General features: G+C 41.3%; 1 protein-coding gene across 4 annotated transcripts in view; it reads right to left on the reverse strand.

Moving 5' to 3' along the window:
- MAP2K5 (mitogen-activated protein kinase kinase 5) overlaps positions 1–16,148 on the reverse strand; it is a 282,322-nt gene that overhangs the window by 61,127 nt on the left and 205,047 nt on the right. For all 4 annotated transcript variants that reach the window (XM_086322839.1, XM_086322837.1, XM_086322838.1 and 1 more), the window contains 2 exons: positions 3,234–3,260; positions 2,890–2,922 (listed from right to left, as the gene is read on the reverse strand). In XM_086322839.1, the coding sequence (XP_086178965.1) occupies positions 2,890–2,922; positions 3,234–3,260 (60 nt within the window). The remainder of the gene's footprint in view (positions 1–2,889; positions 2,923–3,233; positions 3,261–16,148) is intronic.

Below are 16,148 nucleotides of genomic sequence, written 5' to 3' on the forward strand. Positions count from 1 at the left end.
AGGCAACACGGCACACACAGACACACAAGACTGACAGCAAACTGCAGTACTTTACAACTCAGGCATTCAAGGACTTGCAGTGGACCTCGTTATAAGTTTTACAGTAAGAAGTTCTTTTGAGAGAAGCAACTCTGAGGCAAATACGGTGACTCTAAGACAGCACTCACATGCTGAGTTAGCCAGGTCCAAGCTGGATAAACTGCACCCCCCTCCCCCTGCCGCCCTCCTGGTTCTTTGGCTACCCTTCCAGTTCCTATTCTGTGGTTCAAATTTCATGTTCATGGCTCTTACTCCTCTGGTTTAACTTTTGTTGTCTTCTATCTGGATCTAAAATGGCTAACTCGCTTTGTCCCACAATTCCATCTCCTGACTCCCAACTCCTGAGGTTTACCCCTGGCCACTCTAGCACCACCTCCTATCCACATGATGTTGTTTTATTACTTCTTCATTCTTTGCCAGGCCATGCTAGGAGGTCAAGGGACAGCCACATAATAATAAATAAAGTACATTACACTGGGCTTTGCTTATTAGCTATTTTGTACATGACTCCAAATATACCCATCTTATCTGAATTACATTCCTTTGATGGTGGTCCTTTTTGATTGTTAATTTTTTCCTAAGAGAAACAGTATAGGCTCATTGGAGAGCCATTTTATAATGCGGTATATTCCATACCCAAGGAGCAAGATGGTTCAAATCCTGGCTGGTTATACTGACTCAGAAATAGAAGCCCTAAATGTCAGATGTAAATGAAGATAGATAGTTAATTGTCCTCTGGGATCCACAAGGGCAGACTTAGCCATTATATTAATAGAAGAGGTTCTCAAACTCTATTGTGCAAAATTACTTGGGAAGCTAGGAAAATGTAGATTCCTGGGCTCCGTTCCTAGAAGGTCAAATTCAGTGATTTAGGTCCAAGAGTCTGCATTTTAAACAACTGTCTTAGATAATCCTGATGTAGTTAGTCCTTGAACTACCCATACCCTTTGAGAAGCACTGTTTTACAGCAATGAGAAATCTAACAACCGTGGGACAAGCACAGTAATGAAAGGATCCCACCAAACCCTCCTTTCTTAGAAGCTATGACGCACCTTGCCTAAGGCAGGTCATCTGGCCAACTCATTCCTAATACTCTTATTACCAACCATCAGCTGGTTCCAAGATCAACTTCCGTTTGTTTTAAAGATATATGTGAATTTCCCAAGTCTTCATAAAAAAAGATATCAATGTTTTTAGATGTCTTAAGTTACAGTTTTCTCTCACCTGAGGAAGAAGCACTATAAAGAAAAACATACTATTTAAGTTATAAGCTATTGTCCTTCATCACATAGACCTTCTCTCCTTAGAAAATCTCCCTATGATGATTTCAAAAGTCTCAAGATTTTGCCCAACTCAAACAAGTAAAATATTTTACATTTAATAGCAATCACTGCTACTTTAAATAAGGAATACAAATATCCACTTGATCCAGAAAATCTTCAAGTGAGCGCTCCAGCAATACCTGTATTATTGGAGAATATATCTGTACCTGAATGTTCTGATGCCCAAGAGTCTGGCAGACCAAGAACAGTAGAGCCCAGGAAATGTGGCAGGCTGCGCACTTGACTGGGTAGGCCAAATTTCCCGGGACACTTTCCTAAGCAATCCTGAAGGGGGAGCTCAGGAAAATCAGTTTAATTAGGAGAATTCTGATGGGGATGGGAGGCCTTCAGAATCTAAGATGACAGAAGACATTGATGAGCTGTTAGATCCAGGAGGTCTGTCTGATATTTGAGATAATGGGGCCTCCATTTGTTTCCGGATGGTGCCTTCATTTTTGCACTAACATGGTTTATGGCTTGCATGGGATATATGGACTGACTGATGCAGCCATTAAGGATGCTGGAGCCCATTCTTACTATTGTTGTGATATGTGTATGTGTTTGTTTTTTTCCTAGGAGGATCTTTATTTTTTCTCCCAAATCTCATAACTGGTTATACAGATGTTTAATTGAGAGGAATAATTATGAATTACGATTTTTTTTCTTTCGAACTTTCCTATCTGAAACATTTATCGCCTTCACTACAGGCATTTCAAATATTGTAAAATTAAAGTTTAAAAAATAAACACTGCTAGCAGGCGAGCCCAAGCCCAGAAAAACTGTTTCTACAAAACATCAATGTTTCTTAATTGGAATCGTGTATACCATAAGACTGCTAATTTACAGAAAAAAAGGAATTCAAAGTCAGAGTCAAAAGTAGAAAGCTGACTGAGAATGAAATTCAGGTAGCTTAACTCCATGAAGGCAAAGGGACAGTGAAACTTGATGGATAAGGATGATCAGAGGTAGGGTGACTTAACATGTGAGAATACCAGTTACAAGCACAAAAAGTCAGGAGTATGTTCAGGGGAAATGCCTAATGAGGAATTAAAGCTGAATTGTTGACCTAGAGCTTTTCAACGCTTTTGTCACTCTGCTATGCTTTGGGTAAGTAAAGCAAGGAGGACAAATTTTATCCAGCTTATTTCTGCTGTTCAACTCTGACCCTTGTCTACTGAATGACTTTAAATATCTGTTACAGAAAAAAAAAATGGTACCACTTTAATTTCCGGCTCCATCCCCATCTGGCCAGAGAGAGGATAAATTAATATTATCATGTTTTGTCTTTAGGGCTTCTGATACCCGCAAGGACCAGCCTGTAGGATAGTCTGTTTTGGCAGAGATCCTCAGCCGGCATCAGAAGAGCGGGATTCAGGACAAGGCCAGTTCACGTAACACAGCTCAGAGCCATACAACACAACTTGCTCTGAGGATGTTGGGCACTGTGCTTCATTAGGAAACAAAATATAAGCTTTCCACACCATTAGGAATGACTTTAGGAGTGAAAGCACATAAGACGATGCCTCACCTCATCAACAATGCACTGCAGAAGCTGGAGAGGCTGCAATGGGAAAGAAGAGAGGAAAAAGTATTAGCCTCTATGCAATATCTTTACAGTGGAGTGGAAAGAAAAAATCATTAATGCAATAAAATATAGCAAGATTAATCAACAACAGCAAACTCTTATAAAAACATTGATGCTCAGGATGTTCTATTATTTCTAATGGTACCTAATCTAATACAGGCAGTTAAAGGTTTGCATTTTCTTCAAAATGCAATTTGCTAAGTTTAAAACAAGGCATTCAAGCATGCAAAGGAAGCAGCCATCAGGAAAAAGAAAAGTGAATTTTTTTCTGAACTCATAAAGCTTACCATTAAAGATCCCTGGTTTTTCTGAATCTGAAAAAAGGCAATATGTAATTAGCATGTCATAATCAAAATGACTCACTTGGACACATTATGATCACTGAGAGAAAATTATTGCATTGCTGGTGGCAATTTGTGGGCATGTGTTAACACAATTTACATAATGAAAATACACAAATGTTAATAGCTCGCTTCTCATTTATAGGCGAAAGTCAGCAGAATGTTAATTTCACACAACACTTTTTAGTACCCTCCAGGTTGTATTAGAATAGGGAGAAAAACCATAATCCATTTCAAAAGGCTGTTTACGATTCAGATATAAATAATGTTTTATATTGCTAGATTGTGAACACTGGGCTTAATGTTGCAATCATTGCTAATGTTATGAAGCTCACTCTTTTTAAATTAAAAACCGATTTATTTAAAATTGAAATTAAATCATAGTCAGAAATTAGAATTTTGGATTCCTGCCAGTGTCTGCTCACAATCCCCTATTTTGTGAAGAAAACTTTAATTATGTGGTTGAAGTATTTGCCTCTGACTCAAGAGTGGGTGAGGACTCCACCTTTTCCAAAGTTCCTCCAGCCTGTTTCCAGGGCAGCAATGCTTTCTGGGAAAATCAAATGCACGCAAGTTTTAACACTGCTTTTTAGGGGAAGAGAGCTGAGTCAAAGAGGAATGCCTGTTCTGGAGGCAGGATGCTCACACAGCTAACACCGATAAACCACATCTCTTAGAAAGTCACTAAATTAATAAAACATCCACTTAGTAGTTAAAGTATTAAACACTTAAGTGTCCCTCCTCCTCCAACCACCCCCCTAAAAAAACTGCCTTACAGTTACTACAAACTCAATGCAAATGGAGTCCCAGGTATTAGTTTTCCTAAGGAGGAAAATTTCAGGGCTTATATGTAATTACTGAGGGGTCAGTTATTTGCTGGGATAGACTGTGCTTTAACAAGCTGGTAAAATATAGGTAAATTAATTAATAGTTTTTTATATGCTTTTAATGGTGCCTTTAAAAGTTCTTTCACATACACATTATCATTAGATTGCACAACCATCCTGAGTCTGGCAAGGATGGTCATCTCTACTCTATGATGGGAAAAACTGGGCCTCCCAGAGGTTGGGGCAGGCCCAAGGCCTCAGGATCTGGCTGTGGTTGTTCTGGGGCCTCTCCCATGCTCCCTTCTTTCCAGCATCATATCCGCCTACATCACAGCATTCCTTAAAAACAACTGGATTCACATGTGTTTATATTTGGCATGGTAAAGTTGATAAATTATCAGTTTGGGCACACGGGTTCTTCTCAACTGGACTGTTAAGCTTCTCCAGGGCAGAAGCCATATTTCTTCATTTCTTTTGCATCCCTATGGCTGGTCAGCAGACCCTCCCACCCAGTGCTTGAGTGTTTTAAAAAGTGCTTTCCCATGTGTTATCTTAACTGAACATGGTATCCTCTCTTTCCTGCTCTTGGCTCCGCATCATGCCCTCCCCAGGCACAACTCCCTGAAACTTCCATCTGAGGTGGATTGGGTCTTAGTCTACTTTGGTAGTTCCTACTGAATACTGTCATGAATTACTGTGCCTTCTTATTCCTCTAGTCAGTGTGTTCTTCTGTATAAGGATCTGCAGGGAAATGTTTACATTAAAAAGGAATACAGCTCTTAACTAGCACCTTGGAGTGGTTAGGATTTTAGTAAAAAGCCACAGCACCTTTAAAAACATCATGAAAACCCCAGGCAAATTCTCCTATGAGATATCTTTGGTGCTTGCTTTTACAGTTGGTCCTTGAACGACACGGGTTTGAAACGTGCAGGCCCACTTACACGAGGCTAGTTTTCATTAGTAAATACTACAGCACTCAATGGTTCATGGTTGGTTGAATCCATGGATGTGAAGGAACCTCAGATATTCAGACATGGGGGGCCAACTAAACTAAACCCAGATGAACCCCTTTGTTGTTCAAGGGCCAACTGTAGTTTTTAAAGTACACATAGATTACCCACGCCCCCAGCATTCTTAGTGAGATATATCTACTTCCAACAAGAGACTTATTTGTAATGAACACAGAATTAGAAAACCATTTTTGACATCAAAGACAATGTTTTTCCACAAATTTCCAGCAGTCAGGGGGATTACAAATTCTCCAAGGAAAACATTTTAAGTGATATGTTTCAAAATGAATTCAGCGATGGATTGTGAGACATGGTTTCCAGGAACATCCATTGTGTGAACTAAATGGAATTTTCCTCATAGACTGAGACCTAGGAAGAAGTCTCCACCTTGCCCTATTCTTTGGGTTAAAAGCATGGTTTAAGACCACTTAAAACTGTACTCTTTTAACGTTTTCTCTTTACTACAAGAAAAGGAGAAATAGCAATATCAAAAGTCTGTTTTATGATCTTATAACCATACTGTTTCGCCCAGGTTTTTAAAGAGAGACATTGTTACCAAGTTTTATTGTACGGTTTTGATAGCAACATATTATATGAAATCATCTTCATAAATTTTGTATTAAGGTAGCAGTGCCAGTACCTGAAGTTGATTCAAAATGCTTAAGATACTCAATTACTTTTTAACACTGTTACACAATGCAGTGACTTATATCTTCTATTTCACAAGAATCTGATGATGCAACATCATTGTAATTGATTCATTTTCTCAATTAAATAAAGCTACTGTGCTTTTTTTTATATGAATGCCACATAGACCATAGAGTTAGATGTATTATCTCCTTTCTCTGTCTCAGATATATGGCCTTAAATGCTATATTCTGTTCCTCTGTTAATTCCACCAGAAAATTTAACGCCAGGGTCATATTTTTCAAATTCTGAAGTGCCATGTACTTGGCTGTATTTATATTAGGCGTATTTTTCACTGCTAAACTCTTTGTTGTTTACCTTTTTCAAGATCACATTACTGTACAGGCGCGGCAACCATAAAACAGACCCAAACAGAGTCAACCTCCAGTCACTGCTTCTGCGTTTGCACACAGTTCATGAAAAAGCGAAGCCCCTGGTTTTATAGCACATTAAAAGGGGTACTAAGGGTTCTCAATATAAAATGTTAGCTTCGTGAATGCCTCTCTTTATTCTGGGTCTGCCTTCCAAATGCTTAGCTCCGAGAGCAGAGTTCAGAGGGACACAATAACATTGTTAGGGCTGATGTACTGCCTGTACCTCCCAACATATGAGATGCTGTTTATAACTTAACTTGTCCAAGTCCGCCTTCCTGCCTACACATTTTGCTCATACTGAGTTTTCCATGTCTAACTAATAATTGGGGACAAAGAACAGAACGATAATTGCTCCAGTCATAGACTTTGCTTATCAGTTTCTAGAACCAGCAGCATTTTGAAACACTAGTTAGATAAACCTCTCCTCTCTTCTGGGCATAGCTTTTTTTTTTCTGTTCATCAGCTATTAGATCCAAGATTTTAAGCTACACTAACAGGGGATGCCTCATTCTAACATAAGACAGACCTTTATGTGTCTAAATGAGGAAGAATGACTTCACAACAGGCAGGCCTAAATATCAGTTGGGTCTTATATTTCCTTGAGAGGACCATACAGCTGGCAATTTAAAAAGCTCCTGTAATATGACCTGTGAATCTGGAAAATGAACCTGGAAAGGAAATTACCGATGCAAAAGTTTACTTACGGGGCCTCAATTATTTAGTCAATGACTCTGGTGATAAAAAAGCAACTTTGGAAGGTTCTCATTATGCTTCTGTCTCTGAGAGGTACTTTTTACACACACGATGGTAGACAGACCTTGCTACCAGCCCTTTTACATTATATTCAGAAGCACAAGCAGAAAACTAAAATGAATCCACCTATGGAACTTAGAGAAGATACCAGCTTGAGCTTTCATTTTCTCTTTTACTCTCTGAAATTATGGCTTGCCCTGCAGCTCTTGTCGGAGAGATTTATATGTGACCTGGGTCAGATCTTCCAATATCAGTTGACAAATTTTCTCTTTACATATTTACTGCTTTTCAAGCTTGTGTTATTTTCTCTTAAATAGCAAGAAAAAAAAAAGAAATATAAAATTAAATCATACGGCTGGAATTTTAAAAGAATACCGTTTTTATCTGTTGTGCTCCTGGTATCACATTCTAGCTTTTGATGCTGAACTCTATTCTCTTTTTAAACGTCAAATTTTAAGAACTGTAGTTATTTTGCAAGGGCTCTCTTTTCAAATCAGATGCACTAAGCTAGAACTCTGGCTAAATATTAATATAAACAAGTATTATAGCAAACAGATTTTATATTCTAAATGAAGAAAGACGACCCTTTTTTTTTTTTTTTTTAAATAGATGGGGACCTCTGAGACCTAGTTTAATCTACTCATTTTGCTGTTAGGGAAACTGAGGCTCAGAGGGGAAAAGTGCCCAAGGTCACCGAACCTGGCTTTGAATTGACTGCTGACTCATGAGGCAACTAGTAAGGGAGGGGGAATGCATAAGCTTTGGAATCAGAAAGATTCCTGGAATTCCTGTCTGATTCTCATGGCTTCAGAAGCTCCCTCCTTTCACTAGGCTTAGGGCTCTTGTCCAGAAAAGATAAGCTAGAGGGGCCCAAGCATCCATCCCGCCCCTGGAGTCTCCCACTCAGGCACAGATGTTTTTCCTACTGGAGGGTGAACTAACACAGACATTCAGTCTGACTATACCTGGTATTGTGCTGAGTGCTGAAATGGAGTCGCATCACCTCCAACCCATCAGAAATTATAAAAAAAAAAGTGCCCAAATCTCAAAAAGCCCTCAGAGAGAGAGAAAAATATCACTTTCACATGACCACAAACTGAATTGTTATTGCTGTTGCTGAGTTGCTGAGTCCTGTCTGACTCTTTGTGACCCCATGGACTGTAGCCCATCAGGCTCCTTTGTCCATAGGATTTTCCAGGCAAGAATACTGGAGTGGGTTGCCCATTTCCTTTCCAGGGGATCTTCTTGACCTAGGGATCTGACCTGCTCTCCTGTATTGCAGGCAGATTCTTTACCTCCAAGCCACCAGGGGAATCCCTTACAAACTGAATACACAATGCTTGGTAACTTAAAATAAAAGTGCCTAAACAAAGTGCTGGTTTTTTTGAGAAGGAACAGGACAAAATTTACCCTAGTTAACTGTAAATGGGAATCTTGGCAAACTGATATTTTCAGATTAACTGAATGTATTATGAGATAAAATAAACGAATAAAACATATTATTTCTAGCAATATAAAATGAACAAATATAGTTCACTTGTGCTCTATCTCCCCTATTCATCAATCTCTGTCCTTGTTCAAGCTCTAATCATGCCTGTGAATCTATCAGCATAGCTTGTTAGGACAAAACAAAACAAAAACAAAAAGTAAGTTATATCACTTATTTAAATACAAATAAATGACTTAAACATGAGTGATAAGAGGACTCAGTGAGGGGTCACTCAGTAAACTATAAGAGGTCACTGTGATCCCCGTGTCCTAAGATCCACTCACTGGCACGCTCTCCCTGCCTCACACCCTGAACTTGGGCCAGGGTGCTGCATTCTGGAGTGACCAGTTTTGAAAAGTTCAAAATAGATATCCCTGAATTTGACAAACAGTTGGGGCCAACAGAAAGGCTCTAAGGTGCCTAGAGGAGGGCACAGCTCAGATGGGACCAGGCAGAAAATCATCACAGCCATAAATTAGATCACTTGGCTCTTACTGCGTCCCGAGCATCAAGGACAACGCATTTCCACACGACACACAACAGCTGGAGCAGCAAGGTGCAGTGCAGCTATTTTTCACGTGCCGGGTCCGCCGGTCAGCGGGCAGGAAGAAAAGGACCTGACGGCCTGTGCTCTTTTATCTCTTGTGTATTTAAAACTGACACAGCTCATGTCCTCTCCTACCCAGGGGTGCAGGAGCCAGAGTCAATCATTTCCGGGGCAAATAAATGAGAATTTCAATATTCAGACCTAAATTCTGTGAGAAAAGCAGGAGCTGAGAATCATAATTCAACATGACAAATGTGAGCTGCAAAAACCAACTTTTTCCCTCACAGTACAAGGTCTGGCCGAGGAGTCCACTGAGTACTTCCGTTTCAAAGAAGATCTGAGATGTCTGCTACATCAAACTGTTTTCTTTGCTACAAAAAAAGGTGTGGTCTTAGTTTAAGAATATCTGTTCTCTGTGTGTGGGGGGGGGAGGGGAAGGAGGAGGTGTTGCTTTTTCTGAGAAAGGCCTGTTGACCATTCTACTTTTTATGGTCAAATAAATCTGCTATCAGTTCAGTTCAGTCGCTCAGTCGTGTCTGACTCTTTGCGACCCCATGAACCACAGCACGCCAGGCCTCCCTGTCCATCACCAACTCCCGGAATTCACCCAAACTCATGTACATTGAGTCGGTGATGCCATCCAACCATCTCACCCTCTGTCATTCCCTTCTTCTCCCGCCCTCAATCTTTCCTAGCATCCGGGTCTTTTCTAAGGAGTCAGCCCCTCGCATCAGGTGGCCACACTATTGGAATTTCAGCTTCAACATCACCCCTTCCAATGAACACCCAGGACTGATCTCCTTTAGGATGGACTGGTTGGATCTCCTTGCAGTCCAAGGGACTCTCAAGAGTCTTCTCCAACACCACAGTTCAAAAGCATCAATTCTTCGGCGCTCAGCTTTCTTAATAGTCAAACTCTCACATCCATACATGACTACTGGAAAAACCATAGCCTTGACTAGATGGACCTTTGTTGGCAAAGTAATGTCTCTGCTTTTGAATATGCTATCTAGGTTGGTCCTAACTTTCCTTCCAAGGAGTAAGCGTCTTTTAATTTCATGGCTGCAGTCACCATCTGCAGTGATTTTAGAGCCCCAAAAAACAAAGTCTGACACTGTTTCCACTGTTTCCCCATCTATTTCCCATGAAGTGATGGGACCAGATGCCATGATCTTCGTTAGTGTGGCAAAATATCTGAAAGGGTTTTTCATTAGGATGCATCTCTATTAGGTTAAATCCTCCACATGCCACAGAATCCAGAACGCTGTTAGAGGTCACCTAGTCTAATTCCTTGTTTCACATAGAAATTAGCTTTATAATTTTTCTGACAGACAGCCATCCTGTCTTTGCTTGAAGACTTCCAGTGCCAGGATTCCAATGATTCTATCTTGGGTAGCTTGAATTGTTAGGAAATTTGTTCTTATTCTGAGTTCAAATATGTCTTCCTATAAGATAGGATCATGGTCTGGAGCTGCAGTGATTAAGTCTAAAGACAGCTTTTCACATATTTCAAAACGGCTGTCATGTCTTAACAATGTTTTCTTTCCTCAACAAACATCCCATTTTCTTCCTAGGGTCATTTGCTATGTTTGGCTGGCCTCTATCCTTCTCCCTTCCATTAGTAATGGCATGCCAACAAACATCCCCTTGTCTCTAAGTAACCCATGAGCTTCATGGGAAGATGACTTCAACCCCAGCTTTAGAGGTGGGGCATGTAGCCCAGTCTTAAATTAGTCGGCATCGCCTACACGCCCCAAGTTCAGGGAGTTAAACTGGTCCAATCAAACTGAAACCTACTGCCTCTGGCTGCTTGAGGGGAAAAAGACCTGCTCTTCCCGTCTAAACTGAAAAGCAGGTCACCTCAGAAGCTCTATAGTCATTCTTGGTCTGTGAAGGCAGAAGCCTACTAAGGTCAGAGCCCAAAGTGAACTACTGGATAAGGTTCTACCTAAAACCAGCAATACTTAGCTTTTCGGTCATGTATTTCAATAAATTTCCCCTGTGACCGAGGCAACTTTGAGCTGGGTTTTCTGTGACCTGAACCAGAAACTTCTGGAAGAATCACCCAGGCATGATTTCACATTCTCCACTGAAGCTACCTTTCTCTGAATGTGGTGCTGTACAGGCACATTCCTCATGAAGTGCAATGCCTATGCCTGAACACATACCTTGCACTGGCTTAGATCACCTGATTGTGGACACTGTACTTGGTAGAATCTCACAGAGGCTACAAGGGTATTCACATTTTTGATAGCCATATCACATAGTTGGCTCAATGGAGCGAAACAGAGAAATGTATAGGTTTTGGGCTGGAAAAAAAATTACTTCTTTCTTGTACTCTTCTATTTCTTATCTGTTTCATACTGATAGAGTATTTGAGAGTCAAAATGAGCAGATGATTAAACTAATTACAGCATCTAGACAAGTCTGATGAAGTTTCTACCTGTGGTCTTTCCCTTGTAACTGACAGAAAATGCATTAGTCTTTCATTTGGCTGAAGGAGACTCATAGACTTGGTGTCTGAAAGCCACCCAAAAGGTTCTTTAATCTGACCCTGCTTCCACCCCATCTGACTCTTGAATCCTTCCATCATTACACCCCGGCTGATTGTGTTTCTGTTTGAATACGTACAGTAATGGGGAGTCCGCGCATTTTCTGACTGCCCATCCTACCTCCTATTCCAGTTCTATCCTCCTAACATTGCAAATCCACATCCTTTTTTTTACAGAGAATCCTCAAATATCTGAAGACAAATATCGAGTCTCCTTGGAAGGCTTTATTCTTCGGGTATTGATGCTGCGAGGGCAGAGTGGAAGTATGGACAATGGAAGGTGATGAAATTATTAATTTAAAGCCTAAGTATGTGAACTGATTCTTAGTTTCTTCTGATTCTAAAACATGCTATGCCAACATGTAAAAAAGTAAAATTAGACTGAATTATCAATTCATATGTGTGTATGAAGATCTTACTGCCAGTCACTTTACGAGACTCTAGGACCAAGATGATGGGTAAGATATGTACTTGCTGGCCCACAAAAACAAAGGGACTTTTTAAGTTCCCTGAAACTTAGCGGCAGAGGTGAGACTTAAGCACAGGGCGTACACTCACCTCTGTATGCCACTGAATATTTGTATGAAATATCGTTCGATGGATTCAGGATGCTGTAAATCTCTAAGACAGCTTCCCCATGAGGCCCACAACAAGTCATGTTTTCAGGCATTGCAAGGAAGGTTTTCTTTGTGAGCTAAGACTCCACATATTGCTCCTTAAACAAACAAACAAACAAAAAACCCAAACAAATATGATATATCTGACAACATGGTTTGGCCTGCTGAGATTCTGAGATAAGCTGTAATTGCAGCCAATACGTGGTTCTTACTGGATTAGGAAAGAAAAGAAAACCTTGAAATACAGTCACACATAACCATGTCAATTAACGAATGCCGTATTGGCGTGACTGTAAATTCAAAATAGATTTAAAGAGAAGAAGTCATAGATTTAGAATGAATTAAAGAAAGCTTGACTTCTGTTTCAGAGTTTTGGTTCACACCTCTCATATTTTGATATAGGCAAAATAAAGTTTCAATAAATTTTAAGAGAGGATTTAGGAGATGGGGATGAGAAAGGTGGCTGAAGGTGTGGAAAAGAGGAGGAAACTGCTCATACAAGATGAAAGCAGGGACTTCCCTGGTGGTCCAGTGGTTAAGGTAAGACTCTGTGCTTCTAATGCAGAGGACATGGGTTCGATCCTTGGCTGGGGAGGTAAGGTCCCACATGTCATGTAGTGTGGTAAGAAAAATAAAAATAAAAAAATGAAAGGAGACCACAGATGTATCTAGCCCAGCATTTTTCAGTCCTTGTTTGCCAAATGTTGTATGAGCCACTGGGCAGAGACCATATACTGACAATGATTTAACTTGTTATTCGCTGGGTGTGTTGCTTGCTGTGCCCCGGTCACCTCTGCTCTGAGTCACTGAACATTTCCAGTTGGCTACCAAGGAGGTACAGGGCTGTCCAAAGCGCAGGGGCTGCAGGGAGACCTTTAGATGGGAACGTTCTTTTGTTTACTGTATTTTACCAAACTAGTCAAGGTCTCCTCATGCCCAGAATGATGCTCTCTGAACTTCTAAACAGGAAATAAAACAAACTCCATTCCCATCTTTGGTCTTTCTCTCCTCATCTGAGCTTCCTTCCTCATGAGACTGTCACATTCCCCAGCCTTCCTTGCCCTCTCTACATGGTGGTCACCACCTATAGACCCTGACAGTGTATAGCATAAGAGGCCACACTTGGTTCTAATTGGTTGCCTTAGGTTCCCTCGATACCTTGGCTCTGTGCATAAACAGACAACTGCCTCCTCTCCTAGCTTCTAGCAGTCACTGTGACCCTTCTTTCCACCTGGTGTGTCCTGGGCAATCTCCAGGCTTAAATCGAATCAGCTCTTTGCTCCTTTTAGGCAACTCATTGATTTTTTAATGAACTTAGCTTGTCTGTTTCATTGGCAGTAAAGAGGGTTGGGTTCTGAGCATCACTAACATTTTAGTTGAGGAAGAATTCCCAAGCCCCCAGGCATTAATCCAGAACTGTTAAACATCTGAAAAGTAATCTGTACTCAAACAAAGCTTGGCCAGGCCTGCCCCCCTTTTAACTTGGATGCCAATGAGCCTCTCGCTCCAAATCTACCTAAGTTTTCTATACTGAATGTTGTTAAATAAAACACTGGAGTACAATAAAAGCTGATGTCTTTGCCCGTTGTTGCTGCTGTTACTGCTGCTGTTGAGGACCACTTTCCCTCCAGGGATCCGTATCCATCAGCAATTACCTAGCAGGTACGGAGCATCCTAGGACAGTAATTTCCATCTCTGAAGACACGCCTGTTGGAGGCAGTACCTGAGTGGATGGGTGTGTAAAATAAGGATAGCCATTTGGGCTCAAAGACCCTGGGTGCCTTTTCTCACTTTCTCCCTGCACCCCAGCCCTCCAGAGTGGGAGACAGTCTGATTCTGTTGCCAAATATCTGGTAATCATCAGTGAGTCATTTAACAGCTATGGACCCCCATGTTCTCCTCTGTAAAGTAAATGAGTTGGACTAGACCATTGTAAGATCACCTCACATCCTGCAATTCTATGCTACCATTAAGTAGCACCAATGAAACCAAAGGGGGAAAAAATGACCGGCTTTCTAGACCACAAGTCTCAGAAGGAAAGAAGGCAGTGACGTCATTCGTAAAAGCCAGACTGGGCACCAAATTCTCTACTTCAAGCTTCAATTCTATTTCTGGGCTAAACTGCTTATTTAAAAATTGTAGAAGAATAATGGTCCCCAGTTATTGAATTAAAAATTACTATATTCTGCATATAATTCTATGTATTAATGACTGATTGTTAATGATAGATTATAACTGAAAAAAGAAAGACTGTAAAGGAAGGCTCTTATGGGATCAGAAAAGTAATTCATTTTAGTCCTACCTGGAGTGAGACATGGTCATATATTTTCAGAGCTACGTGGGTAAATCCCTAAAGTACTTTCTGAAAATATAAATAATACTAATATTACCTTGCTCTTGTTTACCAACTTATATTTTTCAAAGGGCTCTCTTAGGTATTAGGTCATTTGATCATGACAACCCCCCCAACTCCCCAGCAGTCTAGCCAAGTCAAATTCATAAAGGGTGGCAGAGAACCCCTTAGAGGCATGTGCCAACTGACTGTAGGCTAAGTGCTCAGTCATATCTGACGTTTTGTGACTCCAGGGACTGTAGCCCACCAGGCTTCTCTGTCTATGGGATTTCCCAGGCAAGAATACTGGCGTGGGTTGCCATGCCCTCTTCCAGGGGATCTTCCTGACCCAGGGACTGAACCCACATCTCTTGTGTCTCCTGCATTGGCAGGCAGGTTCTTTACCACTAGCACCACCTGGGAAGTCTGGACCTTAGGGGTAGAAACCTTAAAATGCAATGATTTCTAGATTTACCTGGAGTCCAGTGGTTAAGAACCTGCCTGCTAATGCAGGGGACATGGGTTCGATCCCTCATCCAGGAAGATTCCACATGCCTCAGAGAAATGAAAGCCCATGCGCCATAACTACTGAGCCCACGCTCTAGAGCCCTTGAGCCATAACTACCGAACCTGCGTGCAGCAACTATTGAAGCCTGTGCTCTGTAATAAGGGAAGCCCCTGCAAGAAGAAGCCCATGTACCAAAGCAAAGAGTAGCCCCTACTCCCTGCAACTAGAGAATGCCCTCACCCAGCAATGAAGACCCAGCACAGACAAAAAATTCAAAATAAATGAGTAAAAAATTTAAAAATGTAATGATTTCTGACCTCAGATTGGTTCTCAGTCATCTCAAAGGGAGTCATGAAATTCTCAAGCCCAAGTTCATGATCTGGATCTGCTACATGTGCTGGCTCCATCCTGATACAGTACCTCTCTCCTCTGTCATTCTTCCCTCCCCTTCTTACTTCTTTCCCTCCTTGTGTTGCTTTAGAGGTCATCTAAGGAAATTCCCAAACTATGAGGGAGATCAAAGTAATAGCAGCAGTAGTGAACTTACTGAGTTGAAGTACTGCAAGGAAACCAAGTACAACATGCTGTGTCAGACCTTTATCTTAAGGATAGAGAAAATGACTCTCTTGACTAGAATGCCTGGAGTTCTTTTCCATCCTTCTAGCCTTAGAGCCTCGGGAGAAGGCAATGGCACCCCACTCCAGTACTGTTGCCCGGAAAATCCCATGGATGGAGGAGCCTGGTGGGCCACAGTCCACGGGGTTGCTAAGAGTCAGACACGACTGAGCGACTTCACTTTCACTTTCCACTTTCATGCACTGGAGAAGGAAATGGCAACCCACTCCAGTGTTCTTGCCTGGAGAATCTCATGGACAGAGAAGCCTGGTAGGCTGCAGTCCATGGGGTCGCACAGAGTCGGACACGACTGAAGCGACTTAGCAGCAGCAGCCTTAGAGCCTCAGCTCAAGCATCATCCACCCTGTGAAGCCGTGGCTTCCTCAAGTGAGCTGACCTCTGACTCGTTAGGCTGGAGCACACCATCTCCTGTAGGGTTCCTTTTATATCAACTGCCATTGATTTATGTTCTTCCTGCCCACTGCATTAGATGCTTTGATAGCAGGGACAACGTATTTCATTTCTCTACTCCCAGTGCTTAGCACAGTGCC

The sequence above is a fragment of the Bos grunniens genome, chromosome 10, assembly GCF_055505025.1.
Source record: "Bos grunniens cultivar Pamir isolate PY7600 chromosome 10, Bosgru_T2T1.0, whole genome shotgun sequence".
In the NCBI taxonomy this organism is placed as follows: Eukaryota; Metazoa; Chordata; class Mammalia; order Artiodactyla; family Bovidae; genus Bos; species Bos grunniens.